Raw genomic sequence first — 20,757 nt, 5'->3', positions numbered from 1 at the left:
GGGGGGCGACAGGAAGCGAGGGGGCTGCCTCCCCGGTGCCTTGCCCCTCCGGGGCGCTGGCCGGAGCTCTCGGAAGACGGCGGGCGTCCCCCCGGGAGGGAGAGGGAGCCGGCTGGAGGGCGCCCACGCGGGGCGGGACGGGGCGGGAAGCTGCTGCTCGGGGGTCGGGGAGCGCGGCGGCGGCGGCAGTACCCTCTCCCTCACCCCCTTGGCGCCCGGGCCGCCTGCGCGAGAGGCAGGTTGAAGGCTTGGGCTTTGTGCTGTCTCCTGGACCGGACTTTTTCTTTCTTTCTTTTTTTTTTTTTTCTTTTCTGCCGCACGTTAGACTGGTTTCTTCAGTGCAGGCTGTGTTGGCCACCGGGTCGGGGATCGTCATCATCCGCTCCTGTAACGACGTGATCACGGACAGGTAACATCCAGCGCCAGGTGAAAGCAGCACCAGTGACAGCGCCGAACTTTGTGGAAGTGTCCTTATTCGAGTGGCTCTCAGGCGCTAGTTCTTTATCAGCACGTGCTGTTGGGGAGCCGATTGATGGGAAAGCTGGGGCACCATAATTAGTGCCTCTTCCTCTCCGTACGTCTCTCGGCCTCGCCCACTTGGGAGAAAGTAAGCCCAAGATACGCTAGTGAATGACGGGTCTAGGTCTGAAGGTGGGCCACTGACCCAAGTACTTTGTGAGATACGTAAGTGTGAGAATTACTCGGAAGCGGAACATTAGCTTTTGGTTCTTTTCAGTGATTTCACTAGGGTCCTACTCTGGAGCTTCATTGGCCAACGTATGTCCAGTGTGGGTAGCAGAGAGCCCCCTCGGTGGAAAGGAATGAATCCACCAACCCTGTCTTTACAAGGGCGGCTCCGTGGTTCCTCTGGATTTGCTGAAGGCAATGAACAGGCTTCTAGTGTTTTCAGAAAACTGACTTGTACGCCAATCAGAACTCGGTCCAGAGACAGGTCAGGAAAGGTGCCTCTAGTGAAGAAAATCATAAAGACCAGAGTGGTCTACTTTGTACAGTGTTTAGATCTCAGCAATTGTGCCTCCCTCCCCCATTTTTCTAAAAAACCATTTTTTTTTCCATCTGAGTTCCCAGAACCCCTCTTACTTTCTCCTAAAGAGTGATAATGAAACACGCTGGGAAAATCTCAGAGCCTCTTCTAGTCCCTTTCTCATGTTGACTCTGCAAAGTGCCCTGCTTTTCACCTGTCGAGACTGAACTTGATGGGAGCCAGAGTGCAGCGTCCACCTCACTGTGGCCTGCAGACTTAGCGTCCGGATCTTCCTTGGATTAGTGCTGCCCTGTAGCTTTTGCGCTTTTCTTCCTGTGCCTCTTTTGCAGACGAAACCAGCTATCTGCAAGGAATTATGGGCTATGCAGACAGAAGATAGGTCAAGTGGCCTTGACTGCATATACCACAGGCTGACAGCATTAGCTTGGCCGGGTTCCGTTTTTATTCTCTTTGGCCATTTTTGAGGTGTCGGGGGCTAACCTGAGGGTGTGGGTCCCTGTGGTGGAGGCTGAACCACCCTGGAGTGTGGGGACACAAAGGAATCTGGATCCAAGTCGCTTCTTTCCCACTTTGGGGCTCAATGCCCTGCCTGTCTCATAGTTCAATGGGTGAAATAGTTTCTTATTGAGTTGCAGGAAGAGGAAAGAGTTCAGAAGAGCAAAGAATAAGAATGGGTCAGCTAGATAGAAGATGAAACCCATCCGATCTGTGTTGGATCTCATCCAATCAGTCACCAGAACTTTCAACTGACCACAGCATGTTAGCCAGATCAACTCTTTGGCCATTTTCTGATCATGCAACAAGTTCCCTCACTGCCCCCAGTTTGTCACATCCAACTTGAAACCAGCCTCCTTTGCAAAGATTAAACTGACAGACGTGACTCCACAGCATTATCCTGAGCTGATATGAGGGCAAGCAGCGAGTAGCCACTAAGCATTTCAGAAGATACTGGTACGCCATTAATTGCCCGTTCTGTAGCGTGGTGTCTCCCCTCAGAAGCTCCACGTGTTTAGTGGCTTGATCCTGGTCGCACACCTGAGTTTGGTTTTCCGTTTCCTCCTTTTGTGTCTCTTTATGCCTTAGATTCTCTGATCACACAGTAGAGATAGACACATTTCTGTGCCCTCCACCTTTACATGTATGCGTGAAGATTTTTTTAAAGGTTATTATTATTATTTTGAGGGAGAGACAGAGAAAGCATGCAAGTCGGGGGGGTGGGTGGGTGGGTAGGGGCAGAGAGAGAGAGGAGGAGAGAGAATCCCAGGCAGGCTCTGCACTGTCAGCAGAGCCCAAGGCGGGGCTCTATCTCAAGAACCATGAGATCATGACCTGAGCTAAAATCAAGTGTCAGATGCTTAACCAGCTGAACCACTCAGGAACTCCTGCCTAAGGATGTTCTAGAGGTACCTAGATCATCTTAAAAACAGAGTCCTCAGCAAGCACTACAGGTGATTCTGAATTCGGGTTGAGAACCAGAAAACTAAATTACTTCTACCTGACAGGTGCACAGTAAAAATCTGCTGAGTGAAGCTGTTCCTTCTCAGCATAGCATATGATTTCTATGTTGATTTTTTTTTCACATTACCTATAGAATGATTATTTATCATTTGGGAACAAAAGTGTAGAAATTAGAGACTTCTAATCTGCTCTGGGGCAGTGATACACAGTCATTTAGATTCTGCAAATGTTGATTCAGCCCCTTTGGACAAGTAAATGGGAACACTGTCTTTTGTCCCAGCTTCTCTTCTGGTGTCTGACTGCTGTAAGGTAAGTCCTTGGGCTCTGGGCTCATTTCCAGATGTATTTTTCTTAATGAGTGCAATTGGGATTAGCCATAGAATTCTAAAGAAAATGGTCAGGGTAGCTCCCAGAAACTCCCTACAGTGGGGTTGCAAGCAGATGCAAGAGGAAACTCCCAGCTATTGAGCAACTAAGTGAAGTCAAACGGGAAATATTTGATTTGGCATTTGGGACACCTACCTTCAAACCAGTTTCTTGGTGAGGCTATTGAATCATTTGTAGAGATATCGATATCAAAGTTAACTTATATCAAAAAGCGCCAGAAAGCCCATTAGAAATGAGTAGCTAAGTCAGAGAAATAGTGACAGCTGGCTCTGTGGTCCTGAGTGGATCCTGGTTTTCTGCTTTTGACACTTAGGAATTTGCCCTGTCACTCAGAGAAAATTTTTCACTCACCTTATCACTGTCAGTGTCTCCATTGTAAAGTATTTGGAGTAGGAAACAATCAGGTACGAAGTTGAAGGGGATGTGTTTGAGAAGAGGTCGGCTTTGAGCTTTCATAATTGAGATCCATAGTTATTTCATGGATCGTTCATATGCTTTCTTTTAGGCACTGGCTTGCCCGGGAGTACGTCTGGTTCTTGATTCCATACATGATCTATGACTCCTACGCCATGTACCTCTGTGAATGGTACCGAACTGGAGACCAGAGCCGCAGACAGTCCCTCACCACTTTTCAGAGCTTCCTAAGTAAAAACCGTCTCATGATCACGCACCATGCGGTCATTCTGTTTGTCCTTGTGCCAGTGGCACAGGTATGGCCTTCCAGCACAGCCACCAGCAGACTCGGTCACTCATTTTCTCCTGTTAAACTGGCTCTCTTGACTGTTTGTTGCCTCTGAGTAATGTCTTGCCTTCCCCTTCCCTGCTGCACCCGCTCTCCTGGGCCAGCTACTTAAGCAGTAAAACGTCCCAGGCAGATCCTGCAGGAAAAAAAAAAAAAAAAAAAAAAAGATCTGAAATGTCTGTGATCCTCCTTACAGACATTACTCTTTATGCAAGCCCCCAGCCCTCTGTGACTCCCAGGCTCTGTCAAAGGTTCTGTCTTTAGCTTATACAATATAAGAACAATTGAAGACACAATGCAGGGCAACATAAAAATTGTTTTAAAGAAACGAGAGCAGCTCAGTCAACTGGCCATTTGCTCTAACAGTGCCGGAGAGTACTGTATGCACTATTTTGAGATCACAAAAGCACACTCTCAAAGCAGAGAGCCTCATAATTTCTCCTTGGATCCATTTCCCCACAAAAACCCACCCAACGAGGAAGAGAATGGGAATGCCGGAAGGAAATTAGTAATTTTGAGTGCCTACCAGGTGACAGGTGCTTGTAGCTTTCTATCTGTGATCAGAAGTTATTAGAGAATAATTAGGTATTATTAGCCCTGTACCATAGATAAAGAAACCAGGGTCCTAAGAGTTTACTTATTGTACCCAGTGGTACGAGGTGACAGAGCTGCTATCCTACGCTATCCTGGTTTTTCTTTTTTTTTTTTTTTTCAACGTTTTATTTATTTTTGGGACAGAGAGAGACAGAGCATGAACGGGGGAGGGGCAGAGAGAGAGGGAGACACAGAATCGGAAACAGGCTCCAGGCTCTGAGCCATCAGCCCAGAGCCCGACGCGGGGCTCGAACTCCCGGACCGCGAGATTGTGACCTGGCTGAAGTCAGACGCCTAACCGACTGCGCCACCCAGGCGCCCCAATCCTGGTTTTTCTTAAGATAAAAGGAGTGGTAGAGTATATTACATTCTTCAAGAAGCTTCACCTGATTGCTCTGGGGCCCTAACATCCAGCACAGGATCTGGCACATATTTTGTTGACTCAAACTGGCTAAATGCCCTTGGCGTGACAAAGTTAGATACCCAAAAGTAGGCTACACGGTTCCTTCCGGCTGACATTGAAATTCAGAAAAAGCTTGGTGTGTGATGCAATCAGCTGATCTGAAGCTGCCTCTGGATCTTAGGGATTTGGCCATCAAATGTCACTGCTGTGGAAGCAGCAGCACATTCACTGGGCCTGTACTTGCTCATTTAGCCTTTCCCTTTCCCTTCGTGCTCTCTCGTGGTCACCCTTCTCAATAGCCCTGGTTGGAATTTTCCTTCTGGTGATTCCTTAACCTCCATGTCTTATTTCCCCTTTTTTCCTCCCTCCCCTTTTCCTTTCGCAGAAGCTTAGGGGAGACCTTGGCGACTTCTTTGTTGGCTGTATCTTCACGGCAGAACTGAGCACTCCATTTGTGTCGCTGGGCAGAGTTCTGATTCAGGCACGTATGAGTGAGACGGCAGTAGCTGTGCGGAGGAAGCCGACTCTGCTCTTCCTGGGTAGATTGTGGGGTTTAGAGAAATCCCTTCGTGCTAGGAATAGTGGGGATAGGAAACCACTGAACAGACCTAAAGGTCAGTTGGTGTTCTGAGCCGATGGGGTTGAAATTGTACTTCTGATTCCAATTTGATACAGGTTGATTTTTTTTTTTTTTTTTAATTCAGTTTCCGTACGCCTGTCGGCTGGGCAGCTTATGCCAAATTCAGTATCAGTATTGGAAAAACCACAAGCCTATATGCACACATAAATACAGTGGCATTCAGTCCTCTTTTCTACAAGTGTCAGAAGACTAGATGCTTGGCCCTTACTGCGGTGGGGCTTGGGCTAGTCGTTCCCTGAAGGCACAGCCTTTTGGTGACTCTGCATTCTCCTTTCCTCTTCTCTTGCAGTTAAAGCAGCAGCATACCCTTCTGTACAAAGTGAACGGAATCCTCACACTGACCACCTTCCTCTGCTGTCGGATCCTTCTTTTCCCTTTCATGTACTGGTCCTATGGCCAACAGCAGGGACTAAGCCTACTCCAAGTGCCATTCAATATCCCTTTCTACTGCAACGTGGCCAATGGCTTCCTCATCGCTCCCCAGATCTACTGGTTCTCTCTGCTGTGCAAAAAGGCGACACGGCTCTTTGATGCTCCCCCAGCCCGAAAGGATGGGTAATTGCTCTCCGGAGTCGGGCAGTGAGGGTGCCTCCTCACACCAGCTGCCTCCTCCACTCAATCAATATTCTGTGGACCAAATTGTGCCCTGGGTGGCCTCAGCCCTTGGGGTATTGATAAGCAGAGGGATTTGAGGTTTTCTAAAGAATATTCATATTACCTCCCTCTTCTACCCCTTTTGCAAAAGCACTTTTTTCTTAGTAACTATTGGCTTCTGTCAGATTTCCACTGGTAGCAAGGTGGTTTCAATGCAAGCCCAAGGATCCTTCCTTGGGTCTTAGCTCAAAGGTTCTGGGAGGTAGAAGCATGGGGTATGGAGACAGGTAGACTAGGGTGGTAAGTGTTTGGGCACCTGCCTGGCCCTAATATTGGTGGCTACCCACCTTTCCAACCACTCAGGGCAGTATCCACACATACCGGGCCAGCAGAAGCAAGACTTGGTTCTTCACGTCAGTTCTTGTGATGTTGGCCTGGGAAAATCACTGTGTGTAGGTAGTTTTTTACCACTTACTAGATAACCCATTGGTCCCATGCCTCATCCTGTCATCCATGTGCCAACACTGAATTCTTGTGTCCACTGACTTCCATTCAGAAGTCTCACTGGCAGCAGGGTAAGAGGTGGGGAAGGGAACCTACAGCACTTGAGTAGGCAGAGGCCGATAGATCAGCGCCTTCGTAGGCTGCCTTGGGAAGACCAGTGTCAAACATGTGAGCTTGTTGTAAAGTCACAGATACTGTTCCTTTTTTAGCACGTTCCCTCAAGCCCAGCTTTCCCCGTATCCACACGCACAGGATGCCGTTGTTACGATAGGGGTAAAGCGAACGGTGCCTATCAAGCTCTTTACTGGGTAACCCTGCTTTGACACTGCCCTTTCCATATGACATGGAAACAGGCTTCTGTATTCCAGACCATGAGATGTCTCATCCAGGCTGCCTGACCAGAGCCTGTGTCCCAAAGCCTGTTCCTACATGAGCATACGGCCACTTTGCCACAGAAGGCTGGAGAGCAAGGGCGCAAGACAGCGCTGGCCAAAATACATCCTGTGGACTGACTCCTTCACCCGCCACTTGCAAATAGGATCCTCTGGTGCCAGTACTAATCGTTCCTTATCAACTAGGATGGTTTTTAGAAACTGCTACCATGAAGCGTTTTTTCAAGTGGTAGTAAAAATCTAGATGTTTTTAAAGTGCCTTTTAATTCATTGTTGTCCATGAACTTTTAAAGTACTGGGTATATAACGGTGTCTCAAATTTTGACTGTTTCAGTCTTTAATGGGTGCCATTTAAAAAACCTAAAATGCTGTTAATTTTTTTTTTTTTACCATTTTTATTATCGGTGTATCTTTATAAATCACCCCTGTGGTGATTAAATTGCACTAATATTTCCCAGCTTCTTCTCATTTGTGAAATACATCAATACTGACTTCTTTCCAGACCCATCCTGTGACCTGACTGGACTCACTGTTGTGTGCTATGGTTTCCGGCCCATCCATGCACCTGGAAGAAGTGGGGGTGTTGGGGGTGTGGTCATGCTGTCAGTGTCTAGGAGGGCCTAGTTCATACCTTACTCTAACGTTTCTGGGGTTCCAAGAATACATGGTAGGGTCCTAGAGTTCAAGCATATTGATCAGGTAACTTTTGGCGCTTTCTTCCCTTCCTATGTAAGTACCAATTAGAGGAATTGGAGGGTTGAAAACCAAATGTAGGCCACTAAGCCAACCCACTTAAGGCGGGGGCGGGAACCAGAATAATGCCCCATTTTGAGTGAAGGTATGCACAGGAAGGTGACGGGGCATATCCTTTTCCTTTCCCTACCTCCCAAATTAAGCGTCTCACCGACCAGTTCTCATAGTTCTGGGATATACCCAGACATGTTAAATTTGCATCTTTATGCTTCTGCACACACCACTGCCCGCTCCCACTCTTCAAAACCATGACAACTTACCCTAGGCAGAAGATAATTGTACCCATCCTTTATACCCATCTCTGCTGTTTACCAGACCTGGTTTCACACAGCCCCTCCTGGGTCCACTGAATGGAGTTAAGACCGTACGCCAATTCCAAAGTCACCCATTTTCTTAAGGTTAGTAGTCTACCCTCTGACATTTAATTTTCTTGGTCCAACGTTCTTTTACAGTGGTGCAGGCTATTCGGGCACACAAATCACACAGCCACTTGCTGGCAGAAGGGAGTGCTTTTCCTTGTTGCCCTTTCCAAGGTAGCACGAAATGACTCTGGAAAGGGGTTTCAGTGCAAAAGAACATACCTGGTAATTTTTCCACTTGGGTTATTTCACCTTTGGACTCATTTGCCAAATTCTAGGGTGGATAGGTCCAGTTATGAGCAAGTTCCTCCCACTTTGCCTTGATCTTTAAGACTCCAGCTGAGCCCAATGCCAGGGAATCTCTAAGCCTAGACTATTGACGAGAAAGACTCAAGAGACAGGATAAAACTCAGAAGAGAATTTTATAATTTGTACGTTATAAACATCTAAGAAACTATTTTCTTTATAGTTACTGCCATATACCTTCTTAGCTTGTGTACAATTTCACATAACTGAAAAGTTTATGTTTCTCAGCTCGACCCCTAGAGACCCCACCCATGTTGAGGGCCCAGCTGTTTTCTGATCTACAAAGGTCAGAAGTTGCTGATCTTCTGCAGCAGGGTTTGGCGCCGCTCCTCAGGGCTAATGTTCTCGGCGATGGACTTTAAGAAACGCTGCTCATTTACCTTCTGGAGCAAGGAACTAACAGAAGGGTTGGCTTTGCTCAGGGTTTCGTAGCAGGTGAGGATTTCCAAGGCCAAGACGTAGAGAGGTTCACACACCTCTTGGTGGACCATGGCCATGATGTGCAGAACATGACAGAATACCTGGGTATAAAAAAACAGGGTTTCCTGGGTCAGGTCCTGTTCTTGTCCTTGAGCCCAAGGGCCAACTGACTGTATCAACCTAACGGAGTCCAGGAGGTTGGTCAGACTGTTACAGAGAAGTCTGACCACATGGCTCCAGCCTTCCATAGGAAGCCAATTACGACAACTCTGGCTGCAGAGAAACTGGAAGGCTCTCAGAAAGAGTACAGAGAGTTGGAGCTCCTGGGCAAAGGGCTTCAGGTTGAGCAGAGGAACAAACTGAATATATTCCAGGCTATAAGGGACATGTAGGAGCTGTTTCTCCAATAGTCTCCTGGTCAACTGGTAAAGGTACTGCCACTCCTGGGGGCTGCACCAAGGCATGACTTGTACCAGGGCCACCAGAAAACCCTTGCTGAACAATCTGACCTCCTCAGGGTTGCCCACATCTACCACCAAGAGGGAAAGCATCTGCTCAGAGATGCTGCTGGAGAGGTAGCAGCACTCCATCCAGGCAAGAAGCCCTGTGCCTGGCCCGTACCCAGGGTGGGCCTGGGAGGTCCACTCATCCTCAGAAAGCTTACAGATCTCAAAAAGTGTGGCCGGCACCTCACACTTGAAGTGGCCCTCAAAGAGGTTCTTCATTCTCAAACGCACTGTCCAATCGAGCTGTTCCAGCTTCCGGTGGAGCCAAGACTGGGACTTGATCCATGTGTCCGGGGAGAAGGTCTCAGCATTAGCCAATACAATCTCACAGAGGATCTCCAGGATATGGATCACCAAATCCTTCCCATCCAAAGAGAGGCACCGCTTCTCTTTGGGGAGCTGCCAGTATTTGCTGAAGCAATCCAGCAGCTGGCACAAGCTGAAGATGAGAGGGAACGGAGAACAGGTCTGCAGCCAGTATCCCTCTAAAGATGCATTTGCTTGGAGAGTCTGGATGAAGATCTTCAAACTGAGGTCCACCTCTTTGACATCTAGCATCAAGAAGGGCAGGACGAACTCTTTTAGCACTTCATCTGGCTCAAGAAGAGCAGCAACTGGGATACCCTGGGGCTTCACAGGAGTCATGAGACAGCTCAGGAGCTCCAAAAATTGCTTTTCTTCCTTGGGTGTAGAGAACTTTCTCCAGACGGCTTCTTTGAGGCATGACACCACAAAATTGGTGGGTGGATTTGGACTCTGCTCTTCCATGAACCTAAGGGCAGGGAAGGCAGTGAGAATCTGAGCCAGGAACTTGTGAGTGCCAAGATTGACCACAGCCATGCTGCACATTTTCTTCACCGTGATCTCTGGGTACAGAATTACCAGGCGAGCCACAGAAGCTACAGCTTTAGCTAAGCCCTGTTCAGAGGCACTCTGTGCGAGCTGGTTAAAAGTTGTATTGAGGTCTTCCTGAAACCCGTCCAAGTAAGCCAACTTCTCAGACAGACCCTTTCGCCCCCAGGAGCGCAGGGTGCCTGATAGGACTTTATTTTTGTCTGGCAGTGAGAGGTCTGCATAACATTCCAGGATCAGGCTGATCACTTGTTTGATCTGAGATTCAGGGATGGCTCGGTCTGTCACGGTGACTTCCATCACCGTTTGCAACAGCTTTAACAACAAGTCCGGCTCTTGGAAGAGAGCCTGGTTATTTACCAGGCAGGCTAGCCACTCATCTGAGAAAGCCCACTTCTTCTCAGAAGCAAAAATGTAGCACATTTCCATATGCCGGTCCATCTTCTGGTTGATGATGGCCATGGCGATCGAGGCAGTGATGTCCTTCTCGAAGCCCTTGTTCTTCAGCACCCTGTTTGTTTTCTTTAGGAAGTCCCCTACACACTCTGCCAGCTCAGAGACCACCTGCCCCTCCTCCTTAGACAAGCTGGTGGAATCCAGGTAGAGCTTCAAGTTCTGGCTGAAGGAAGTCAGACTATCACACAGCCGGTAGCTGTCATAACTTGTCCCCTGGCTGCTGTTGAGCACGGTCTGCAGCTCCTCCCCCCATTCTCGCAGCAGGCTGCACATGAACTCCAACCCGATGAAAACTGTGTCGCTTGGAAGCTTGGCCAGGGAAGTCAGGCTGATGTCCCGTTCTGCTTCCTTTACCTTCTCGGCCAGTGCCTGTTGGTGATACGGGTTCTGGGTGTCCAAATTCCACACGGAGATCACCGCAGCCAGTTTGTCCAGATACACAGTTGCAGACACTTCCTGGGGGTTGTCCTCCATTAGTGCAAACACCGTCAGCATGTCAGCCAAGTTGGCTAGCGCATAGCACTTCATCCCGGGGCACAGGATTCGATTTTGGATTTGTTTCAACCCAGTGAGCAGCATGGCCAATAGGGGCATAGTAGGACACACATCTGGGTCTGACTTAAACCTCTTTGGAGGATGGGAGAACTCATCTGAAGAGGACAAGTACTTATGGGCCATTGTTCTAAACTGGGAGAGCAGGGGGTCCTGCTGATTGCCTTTGTGCTTTATCATTTCCCACCAGACACTGAGGAAAAAGGCCACATCCTTTGAAGAAGTGTCAACAGACATGTGCTCCAAAAAGTGCTCTAGTTCTGCACGGCAGATAGTGGTGGGCAGGGCCATCAGGAGCTGGATAAAGAGTCCAGAAGCTTCCAGAGACTTGAGCAGCTCAAAAAGCACTGTGTGATTGATGGTAGGGATCATGTTGACTACTGAGAAGAACACATCTTCCTGCCACCGAGTGTCAGTGTCAGAAGGGGTGACAGGGAAGGGCTGAAGAACCTTGGCCCAGATGATGATCAGAGCTTTCTTCTTCCAGGCAAAGGGTTGGGAATGTGCCGTGGTGGAGGAGATCTCCCTTAGGGCCTCCACAATGGGCCGCCCAACATGCTCCCAGTCAGACTTTGTTAATTCTGCCAGTGCCTTGGGGTGGAACAGCTGCTCAGCGAGCAAGAAGCCTCCATGAAGAATAGTCATTTCCTCGCAGATATTCAAGGGTCCTGCACAGAGAGAAACCGAACAAGACAGAATGTGGTGAAAAATATTTAAAATAATTAGAAGGAGTTAGAGGCAAAGAGACATCAGTTAGCATAGGCTGGTTGTCATTATCAGAGTTGGACATGAGAAGGGTTCAGTGAGACTGGGAAGAAGGGATAGTTCCAAGAGCTGCTGCAGAGCTGGAGTCAAAAGGACTTGCCTGAGGAATAAAAAAGGACTCCCATACTCTCTAGCCTGGATTGGGAAGACAATGGGCATCACTGGAGGAACAAAGAAGAATCAGAACAGTTTCGGAGGAACCCACTGTTCAGTTTGGGTTATTTGGAGTCTGAGGTAGAACATTAATGTAGAAACATCCTCCAGCAATGGAAAGGTGGGGTTGACACCCAGGAGGAGAGTCCATCCTGAAATGTAGCTCAGGGAGATATCCACCCAGAGGGGATCAATGGAATGAACAAAGTAAATGAGATCCTGCAGGAAAAGCATGTGAAAAGGGAAGGGCTAGGCCCTCCAGCACAGGATGGGCCAGCAGAGGATGTGGGGAGGAAGGCTGAGAGAGAGAGATATCACAGCAGTACCAAACTGCAGGGGCCACCACGTGAGTAGTGTGGAATGTGACAATTGAGCCTCTAAGTAATGATATAGCGTAAGAGGGGCACAGGCCAGGGATGTGGGCATAGAAGCAATCAGACAAGCCTTGCCGTCCTTCCTTTCCCTTACAGCCTTGTCTTGCAAACAGATTTCAAATGTTCTGCCTTTCAGGGAAACAGTTTACCCCATAGCTCTTTCTGTCAAACCAGAACAAGCTACTGAAGGCGCTGGTTCTCTGGTAGAAACCGAGAGGTCGACACAAAAAAATGCTAGGTTAAGAAAGAAAAGTTCTTCCTTCAGTGAGCCATGAATCAACAGACTTCTCAAGGAAGGCATTTTGGGATGTTTAATTAGACACAGCTTTAAATCCTAGCTCAACCATTTAAAAGTGCAATCTTAGATTTCTTCTCTGAGCTTCCCTTCTGTGTATGTGGGGAAAATAGAGACTTCCTATTAGGACTGTGAGGAACAAGCGATAATATTAGCTAAGCCCTTGGCAGAGGTGGTTGCTGTTAGCTCCCGATTCCATCTCCCAGAGCTGCTGAGCGTTAAATAAGATATAGCTACAGTAAGCATCTGGCTACAAAGAGCCTGGTAAGTGCTCAATAAACGTTGATTCCCCCCAAATCTTTCCATTGTTGACAGGACCAGAACCTTGTCACTACTCTTTGCCTTCCCCAGCTCAATAATAGGAAAGGACATAGGTCTTCCTCAAGTAAGCTTCTTCCGGCCCGGAAACAAAATAGAGTACAAACACTACTCACTATTGAGTATTCCTGACTTCTCTCCCCTTTCCCAGGGCATGGAGATGCCACCCCTCCAGGAACCCATCTTTCCCATTTATACAGGCCAAGAAGCCAGCAAGTGAGAGCCTTGATTCAGATTTAAAAAGGTCCTGCCCTTCGACTTTAAGGGAGCAGCTAAAGGCAAAGGATTATCCAACCAACTGGTGAAGGCAATTCACCTGGACCCCCAGTGGCCAAGGCAGACTCCCAGGGAAGATCAGGTTGCCTGAGGGGTCTCACTGGGGATTTTGCCCCTTCCCCCCCCTTTTTTTGGTTCAGGTTGGTCTCCTAGGACCCCAAAATATGCTCCCCATGAATCTGTACATTTAATTTTATTGCACAATCAGTTCAGCCAAAATGTTTGGCCCCCAATACCCACTTTCCAGAGATGGTATGGTCACTGTGCTACCTGAAGGAGTTAAGTCCCAGGAGCTATCGGTTAACAGCTGGGCAAATCCTAAGTATTTTTATTACTCCTGGTTAACTGGTGCTTGTAACTCCCTCCCTATGTTTATTAAGTGTTTACTCCGTGTCAGGCACTGTGCGAGATCTTTTTGAATCTGCAAATCAACCTGCTGACCATTTCTGGTGTAGCGATGGGAACACTGAGATTCAGGAAGAGTTTGCTCAGAATGTCTCTACTACAGCGTAATGGGGCCGGGACAGAAATCACCACAGCTGCAGGGCTCCAAACTCTCTCCTGTTCCACCACTGAAGAGCTAACTGGGGATAGGACTACATTTCTACTGGCACATCCCGGGGTGCCTCACCCCAGCTCTCTCAGAACAGCCTCCTGGTCTTATCTCCGTAAGAGCATGGCTAGCAGGGTGGGAGGCTGGACAAGGAGCCACCGATTTATACTAGCTCTCCCCTCCCTTCCCGCAGACCCTGCCTGTGAGGATTCTGAATCAAAGGCACAGAAGTTCAAAAGTGCCCTTCGGCTGCTGCGGCCCTCCCCACAGCTGCTGGTCGCATGAACGTTAGCTGTGCACAAGGCACCGTACCAGACACTGTATACACGTGCTCTCAATCCAAAGGCCCCCAAACTGTGTGGTGTATACATTATCATCGTCCCCGTTATATCTATGAGGACCTCAAGAGCGTAAAACGCTTGCTCAACAACTCGGTAGCCATTCAATAAATGAGACTGTCGGGGTATCCGCGATTCCCCCGGGCGTCTTCTGAGCCGGGCATTTTCCAAAGCACGTGCACAAACCCTGCCTGTCCACCTTCAGGAAAATCTAACTTCACATCCGCTTCGCCCTTCACGTGGAAAGGCGTCCGGAGGGAGCAAGATGCCGGCCAAGGAGCTGCCGGGCCGGGGTTAGATCCCGGCCTCCCGACCCCCGGCCTCCAAGGATAACCCCGCCCTCCAAAACCCTCCCCAGCCCGGAGGTCTCCCTTAGCCCGGACCCGCTCAGCACCGCCCTCGTCCCCCGTCTCGGGACGCGGACCAGGAGGGCCGAGGACCGGCACCAGAGACACCCACCTAGGTCCATGGCGGCGACGCCAGCGGCCGTGAGGCCGCCCCTCCCCCGCGAGGCCGCGAGCGCAGCGCAGGCGCCACGGCACAATGGGCAGTTCCGGGGGGCGGGACAATGGGCCGCGCGCCTCAGACCCCGCCCACAATCTCAGCCCCGGCTCCGCGCGGTCGGTCGCGATCCTCCCGCCGCTCCGCGCGCACGCGCGGTCCTCACCGACAGGTCAGCGGCGTCCAGGCAGCCCGGCCCACATCGCCCCCTACCGGCCCGAGGCTTCCAACCAGCCAACAGGCAAGAACTCGCACTTCGTTTCCGCCCTGCGTGCCCCGCCCCGCCCCCAAACGTCCGTCCGGTCACTGGCCCCTGGGCTCTACAGCTCCCTTTGCCCGCGCGCTCAACACCGCTTGTGTTCAGCCCCTGCACAGCCCAGCCTAGCCTTCTGAGTCCCAGTGGCTCCTACCCACTACCTCCATCCCAGGTTCCGCTTTCGCTCTCATACAGTAACCCCCGGGATTACCCGCACTGAACGCCCTCCCCCTGGCTGCCCATTAACCAGCACAGATGTGCCACTCAGAGGCGTCTTCGCCCCTAGCGGGTCTGCCTGGTCTCACTCAAGACCATCTGGCCCCCCCCCCCCCGACGCACAACCCGCCCTCCCCCCGCTCCCCAGAGTGCCTTCTTCTCATAGCAGCAGCACAGCATCCTAAATTTTCTGGCATCATAATAGATGCCTGTGAAATGTTACTGGTTACCCTCCCCAGAAAATGCATTTTGCCAGCCAGAGCAATAGGAGGGGAGATCCAATCCAATGAGCCTCAGTTTGCAATCTGAACTTTATAAAAACACATTGGACTTCTCACTGGGAAGACACACATGGACCTCCCGTGTTCTCAAACATTACCGTCTCCTTTGCTCCCTTTCACTCTTCCGAGACGTAATTACTAGCCTCCAGTGTTTCTAACTCTCCATCCTCCATCCTCCAGTTCCAACTGTCACCTAGAAAAGACACAGGGGCCCGGCCTCAGTTCCCCCAATGTGCCAAGTAGAGTTTGAGATGGCCTGCGCTGCTGTCAAGCAGTTGAAGGGACCTGTGAGTGATCAGGAGAAACTGTTGGTGTACAGCTTCTACAAACAGGCCACCCAGGGCGACTGCAACATCCCTGCCCCACCTGCCACAGATGTGAAAGCCAAGGCCAAGTGGGAGGCATGGAACGAGAACAAAGGGATGTCCAAGATGGATGCCATGAGGATCTATGTTGCCAAAGTGGAAGAACTGAAGAAAAATGACAGTGGATAAGGAGGAGTGCCAAACAGAATGAAGTGGCATGGCTCCTCTGGTAGGGAAAAGGGCTTCTTAAAAGTCTGATGGCTGAAATGTCATGAAGCCATAACAACTGTAGCTGAAAGACCTCAATAAATCACTTAAACTGCATGAGAGTGACTGTTTGCTGACAGGTGATTACACTCAAAGTGACTGGGAGAATCCTGGGGAGGTGTCCAAAATATATGAAAACAGCCTCTCCACTAGGGAAAGTTCCATCAAAACTGGCTTCATGTAGGATTCTAAGAGCTACCAGCCTTCCTATTCCCAGATAGATATTTGGCAGGAGTAGAAGAGTTGGGGGAAGAATCATGCTATGGAAATTGCCCAATATTTGAGGTCAGTCACAAAGACCATTCTCCAGAGGCTAGGCCTCTCAGGGGAAAGAAGAAGGAAGGAGGAGGCTGAGGCCTCTCTCTCTTCAGGGGTTGTCTGTTCACTACTAACCCAACATTACTGAGGGGAAAGGGTCTTTGTCTTCCAAAAAGCTCAAGTCAAGTCCTACTTCCCAAAGCCCCACTGGAACATAGGCCTGATGAAGTTAATTATTTGAGGGAAGTCAAACATTTAGTGTTGTAATTGATGCATGACAACATAGCAGATGAGAAACACCGAAGCAGATGGTTTCAAAATCCCAGCCTCTGAATGCAACCAAAATTTCCTTGGGATTAGTCTGTAGTTAACCCTGCTTTCTGCTTGCATGTCGGTAGGACAAGATGTGTACATGTAAATGAGTTTATTTATTTGTTTATGTTTGTTTATTTTTGGTAGTGAGAGAGTGCAAGCACAAGCAGGGGAGGGGCAGAGGGTGGGGGACAGAGGATCCCAAGCGGGCTCTGCGTTGACAGCCTGATGTGGGGCTCAAATTCAAGAACCGTGAGACCATGACCTGAGCCAAAGTTGGACACTCAACTAAGCCACCCAGGCGCCCCCGAATTTGTTTCAGAAAAACCACCCACCCCTTGACCCATGCAAAGGCCAAAGTGCCTGAGCTCAGCTTCCACTCCTTAGTGTTGATTATCACGGAGGCATCGATGGACAAAAAGTGCACTGGGATATGGAGTGCTATTACTAAAGACATTTCAGAGAAAAAGCTCTGCTGTGGCATGGAACTTCCCAATACTTTTCCTCAAAAACTATTTTCACAGATCATGACATCAGGTCAGCTCCAGTTCATGAAGGACCCTTAAACAATAGAAGCAACAACCATAAAGACTTCGGAGGACAAAGGAAACCAAAGATCTTTAGGATCTTCTGTTCATGTATTTACAGGAAGTGGCTATAGACTAAGTACATATATTTCTTGAGAATAAAGTGTCCCCAGGACACCAGTGGTGTCTGTGACTAAAGAACTATTGTAACTATAAACTGGGCAAATAGTTTATAGTTGTACAATAGTTGTGCTGTCCTCTCTTCTTTGGAGGATATTATAAGCACATTTTGATGCTTTTAGGACCCTGATTCACATTAAATGTGAATTACTTAAAAATAATAATGGAGGGGCATCTGGGTGGCTCAGTGGGTTAAGCTTCCAAATCTTGATTTCAGCTCAGGTCATGATCTCACATGTGAGTTTGAACCCCACATCGGGCTCTGGGCTGACAGTGCAGAGCCTGCTTGGAATTCTCTTTCTCTCCCTCTCTCTCTGAACCTCCCCCGCTCTCTCTCTCTCTCTCTCTCAAAACTAAACAAACTTAAAAAAAAAAAAAAAAAAAAAAAAAAAAGAGTATCTTGCTCCAAAATATGGTATAAACTCAGGAGTTGTAGGTATAGCCATACCATTCTGTAAATCATTATATAAAACCTGATAAAGTAAAAATACACCATAGTTAGGACTGTAGAAAAAAACCGTAAGATGCATTATTAAAAAAAAAAAAAAAGTGGGGCATCTGGGTGGCTCAGTCAGTTAAATGTCCAACTCTTGAATTTGGCTCAGGCCATGACTATAGTGTTGTGGGATCATCCCTGTGTCAGGATCTGCACTGAGCTAGGAGCCTGCTTAAGATCCTCTCTCTCTCTCTCTCTCTCTCTCTCTCTCTCTCTCTCTCTTTCTCCCCCACCCTCTGCCCCTCTCCCCACTTGCCTGCACTCTCTCTCTCCCTAAAATAAAATTTAAAAAAAAAGAGAATCTCTCTCTCTGCCCCTCCCCTGCTGGTGCATGCACGCATGTACTTTCTCAAAACAAAACAAAACAAAAAAAAGTATGTACACAGTGTGCTAAAATTTTTGGAGGAATGGGAGAACATAAGTATATTTGTATGCTTAATAAGTAGGAGGCAGGGAGAATGGGATTGATGGGGACAGGTAGGAGCAAGACTTTTCAAAGTATACCTTTTTATATTGCTCTGATTTTTGAATCATTGACTCTATTATCTTATAGAGGCCTGAGGCAAAAGTATTTGTTGATCATTAAGGCCGGAGTAAATTTCCTATGAACTTCCCAAAGGAAAGGTAGGAAATCTTAGACCAAACTGCAAGTTCCCATTAACTCTCACTATAAATTTCAGTGCACAAATTGGAGCCCCTCCTAAAAACTCTGCTAAGCCACAATGGCAACATGTGACAGGTGAGATGGGCAGAAAGTCACATAAAAGAGCAGTGAATATCCACAGCTTTGCTAATTCCACCAAGATGTCAAACAAATATGGACTTCATACTAACTCTCTGGCCTAAGCTAGGGGAACTCTTGCAACATAGCCATTCTAAATCTCTCTGGATTTAACCCAAGGGAAACTTGAATTTAAACTTAATATGCTAGGGGCACCTGGTTGAGCATCCATTCTACTTAGGCTCAGGTCACGATCTCACAGCTCGTGGGTTCGAGCTCCTCATCAGGTTCTGTGTTGACAGCTCACAGCCTGAAGCCTGCTTCGGATTCTGTGTTTCCCTCTCTGCTCTTCTCTCTCTCTCTCTCTCTCTCTCAAAAATAAACATTAAATTTTTTTTTAATATGCTAGAAGTCCACAACCCCTCAAGGCCAAAAAACAAAATGACTGCTCTGAAAACACAACCCTGAAGAAGCTCAAGAACTTTCCGGCTTCATCTGTCTTAAAACACCAGCTTGGGTAAAACCATCTATCTATCTATCTATCTATCTATCTATCTATCTATCTTTCTTTTCTTTCTTTCTTTCTTTCTTTCTTTCTTTCTTTCTTTCTTTCTCTCTCTCTCTCTCTCTCTTTCTTTCTTTCTTTCTTTCTTTCTCTTTCTTTCTTTCTTTCTTTCTTTTTTTCTTTCCCTTTCCCTTCCCCTTCCCCTTCCCCTTCCCCTTCCCCTTTCCTTTCCTTTCCTTTCCTTTCTTTCTTTCTTTCTTTCTTTCTTTCTTTCTTAGAAAAAAATTTTAGGTTTTATTTACTTTGAGAGAGATGGCACAAGCAGGGGAGGGGCAGAGATAGAGGGAGAGAGAGAGAATGCCAAGCAGGCTCTGCACTGCCACCACAGAGCCAGACACGAGGCTTGAACCCACGGACTGTGAGATCATGACCTGAGCCAAAACCAACAGTCGGACGCTCAACCGACTGAGCCACCCCGGTGCTCCCAAAGCCATCTTTCTTATTACTTTGTTTTCTCGTGGAGCATACCAGAGGAGGGAAAGCAATCATACCTGGGGTCTAAAATCACTAGCTACACTGGGCAGAGGCAAACTTTTGGATTCCTTGATAAAAGGCCAAAGTTGTACACTAAATGGTTTTAGGATGAACACAATACTAAAGATTGCAGCTAAAGAAAAATGACTGGCTTGAGATAAAAGGGGGCTTGTTTCGTAAAGTCAAAATGTCCCAGGTGAATAAACAGCATTAACTTTTCTCATGCATAGCTGTAATTTAAGAGAGGAAAATTCTGGTATATTAAAATTGCAGTGAATAAAAAGAAATCCAGTATGTGTTTAGTCATTCAGTACTTACATAAACCACTTAATTTATAATAACAAACTCAGATGGCCTATGTCAGCAGCCTAGTTGGGAAAAGCATAGTTTCTTTGTACAAGAACAGTATTACCAGAGATAAACATCAAGAATTACTCATTAAGCTAAAGGGAAATCTGAGAATTAACAAATCTTAGTCTAAAGAGACACAGAGAAGTTTGGTTGTTCAAAATTTACACAATAATTTCCCCATGTACGTGAAAATAGGTGAACCAATTGTTTAGGGAAGGAACATCTAAACTTGGTTTGCTTTGAACCTCGTGATTGCTTCCCTAAGACAGGGAATTTAAGTTGAATGAAAAGTGCTGTGGAGCTGGAAAAGGACTATTTTCTGTCAGTGAAGGTAAGACCACCCTATAAGATGAACTGAAACCCTGAAATTTCCTGCCAGCAAGGGAGAATAACTGAGGTAATTTCATACATATTATTCTGGAACTGGGAACCTCTGAGCCAGCCCTTTTCAATCTCCTCAGTTTCTTCTCTATAATTAGAACCTGGCCACAACCATTTCAAATAATGAATCTTATGGCTGGTATGAAAACTTGATTTCAGGAGTATACTTTCAAAAACCATTTAAGAATAAATATGGCCAATATAATTCTGTTTCCAATCATTAAAATTTGTTCTGCAGAACCAAACAGAAAACTATAAGAAAATGTTAAAATAAAATTTTTCAGGCTGAAGAAATAATCGAATCCATAGTTAAGAAATTGAAATTCTTGAGAGGATTTAGAAAAATTATATAAAGAAAGTGGCCTGAAGCCAGGCATGTAGCAGCACAACACATTAGATCCTTCCATCTGTTTTCTCTGGATACTCAAAATTTTAACGCAAGGAATGTGTGGGTGTTAGTCAAATCTTTTGATTCAATGAACAAAATGTCTTTAAAATGTTTCACTGTCAAGGCCTGCCAGAGGAAGGCATCAGAAGAGCATACTATATGGTATTGGAAGTATTCCTGCCATAAGCTTATCACAATTCCCTCCATCTCCAGCCAAAGGTCATGTCCCACATAGTCGCCCAGGCTGAAAATAATTCTAATCCACTAGAGTTACACATAGAA

The 20,757-nt window shown here is 47.5% G+C and overlaps 3 protein-coding genes across 3 annotated transcripts in view; 2 read left to right on the top strand and 1 right to left on the bottom strand.

Moving 5' to 3' along the window:
- Positions 1–7,227, top strand: part of TLCD3A (TLC domain containing 3A) — a 12,648-nt gene extending 5,421 nt beyond the window's left edge. Inside the window, exons 2-5 of the mRNA XM_040455095.1 lie at positions 13–409; positions 3,357–3,561; positions 4,976–5,071; positions 5,520–7,227. Of these exons, the coding sequence (XP_040311029.1) occupies positions 13–409; positions 3,357–3,561; positions 4,976–5,071; positions 5,520–5,789 (968 nt within the window). The 3' untranslated portion in view covers positions 5,790–7,227. The remainder of the gene's footprint in view (positions 1–12; positions 410–3,356; positions 3,562–4,975; positions 5,072–5,519) is intronic.
- A 1,008-nt stretch (positions 7,228–8,235) lies between these two features.
- Positions 8,236–14,571, bottom strand: GEMIN4 (gem nuclear organelle associated protein 4). Its single transcript, XM_040455460.1, has 2 exons — positions 14,456–14,571; positions 8,236–11,592 (listed from the first exon to the last, which is right to left on the bottom strand). Exons 1-2 carry the CDS (start codon positions 14,463–14,465, stop codon positions 8,426–8,428), a joined length of 3,177 nt encoding a protein of 1,058 aa, XP_040311394.1. The 5' UTR covers positions 14,466–14,571; the 3' UTR covers positions 8,236–8,425.
- A 32-nt stretch (positions 14,572–14,603) lies between these two features.
- On the top strand, positions 14,604–15,879 carry LOC121017289 (diazepam-binding inhibitor-like 5). Its single transcript, XM_040455467.1, has 2 exons — positions 14,604–14,738; positions 15,431–15,879. The coding sequence occupies exon 2, from the start codon at positions 15,481–15,483 to the stop codon at positions 15,742–15,744; it is 264 nt and encodes an 87-aa protein (XP_040311401.1). The 5' UTR covers positions 14,604–14,738; positions 15,431–15,480; the 3' UTR covers positions 15,745–15,879.
- The last annotated feature ends 4,878 nt before the right edge of the window (positions 15,880–20,757 follow it).

Source organism: Herpailurus yagouaroundi, unplaced genomic scaffold (genome assembly GCF_014898765.1).
Source record: "Herpailurus yagouaroundi ecotype Mexico unplaced genomic scaffold, PumYag 215, whole genome shotgun sequence".
Lineage (NCBI taxonomy): Eukaryota > Metazoa > Chordata > Mammalia > Carnivora > Felidae > Herpailurus > Herpailurus yagouaroundi.
Note: the sequence above shows the minus strand (reverse complement) of the source record. Positions and strands in the feature narration are given on the sequence as shown.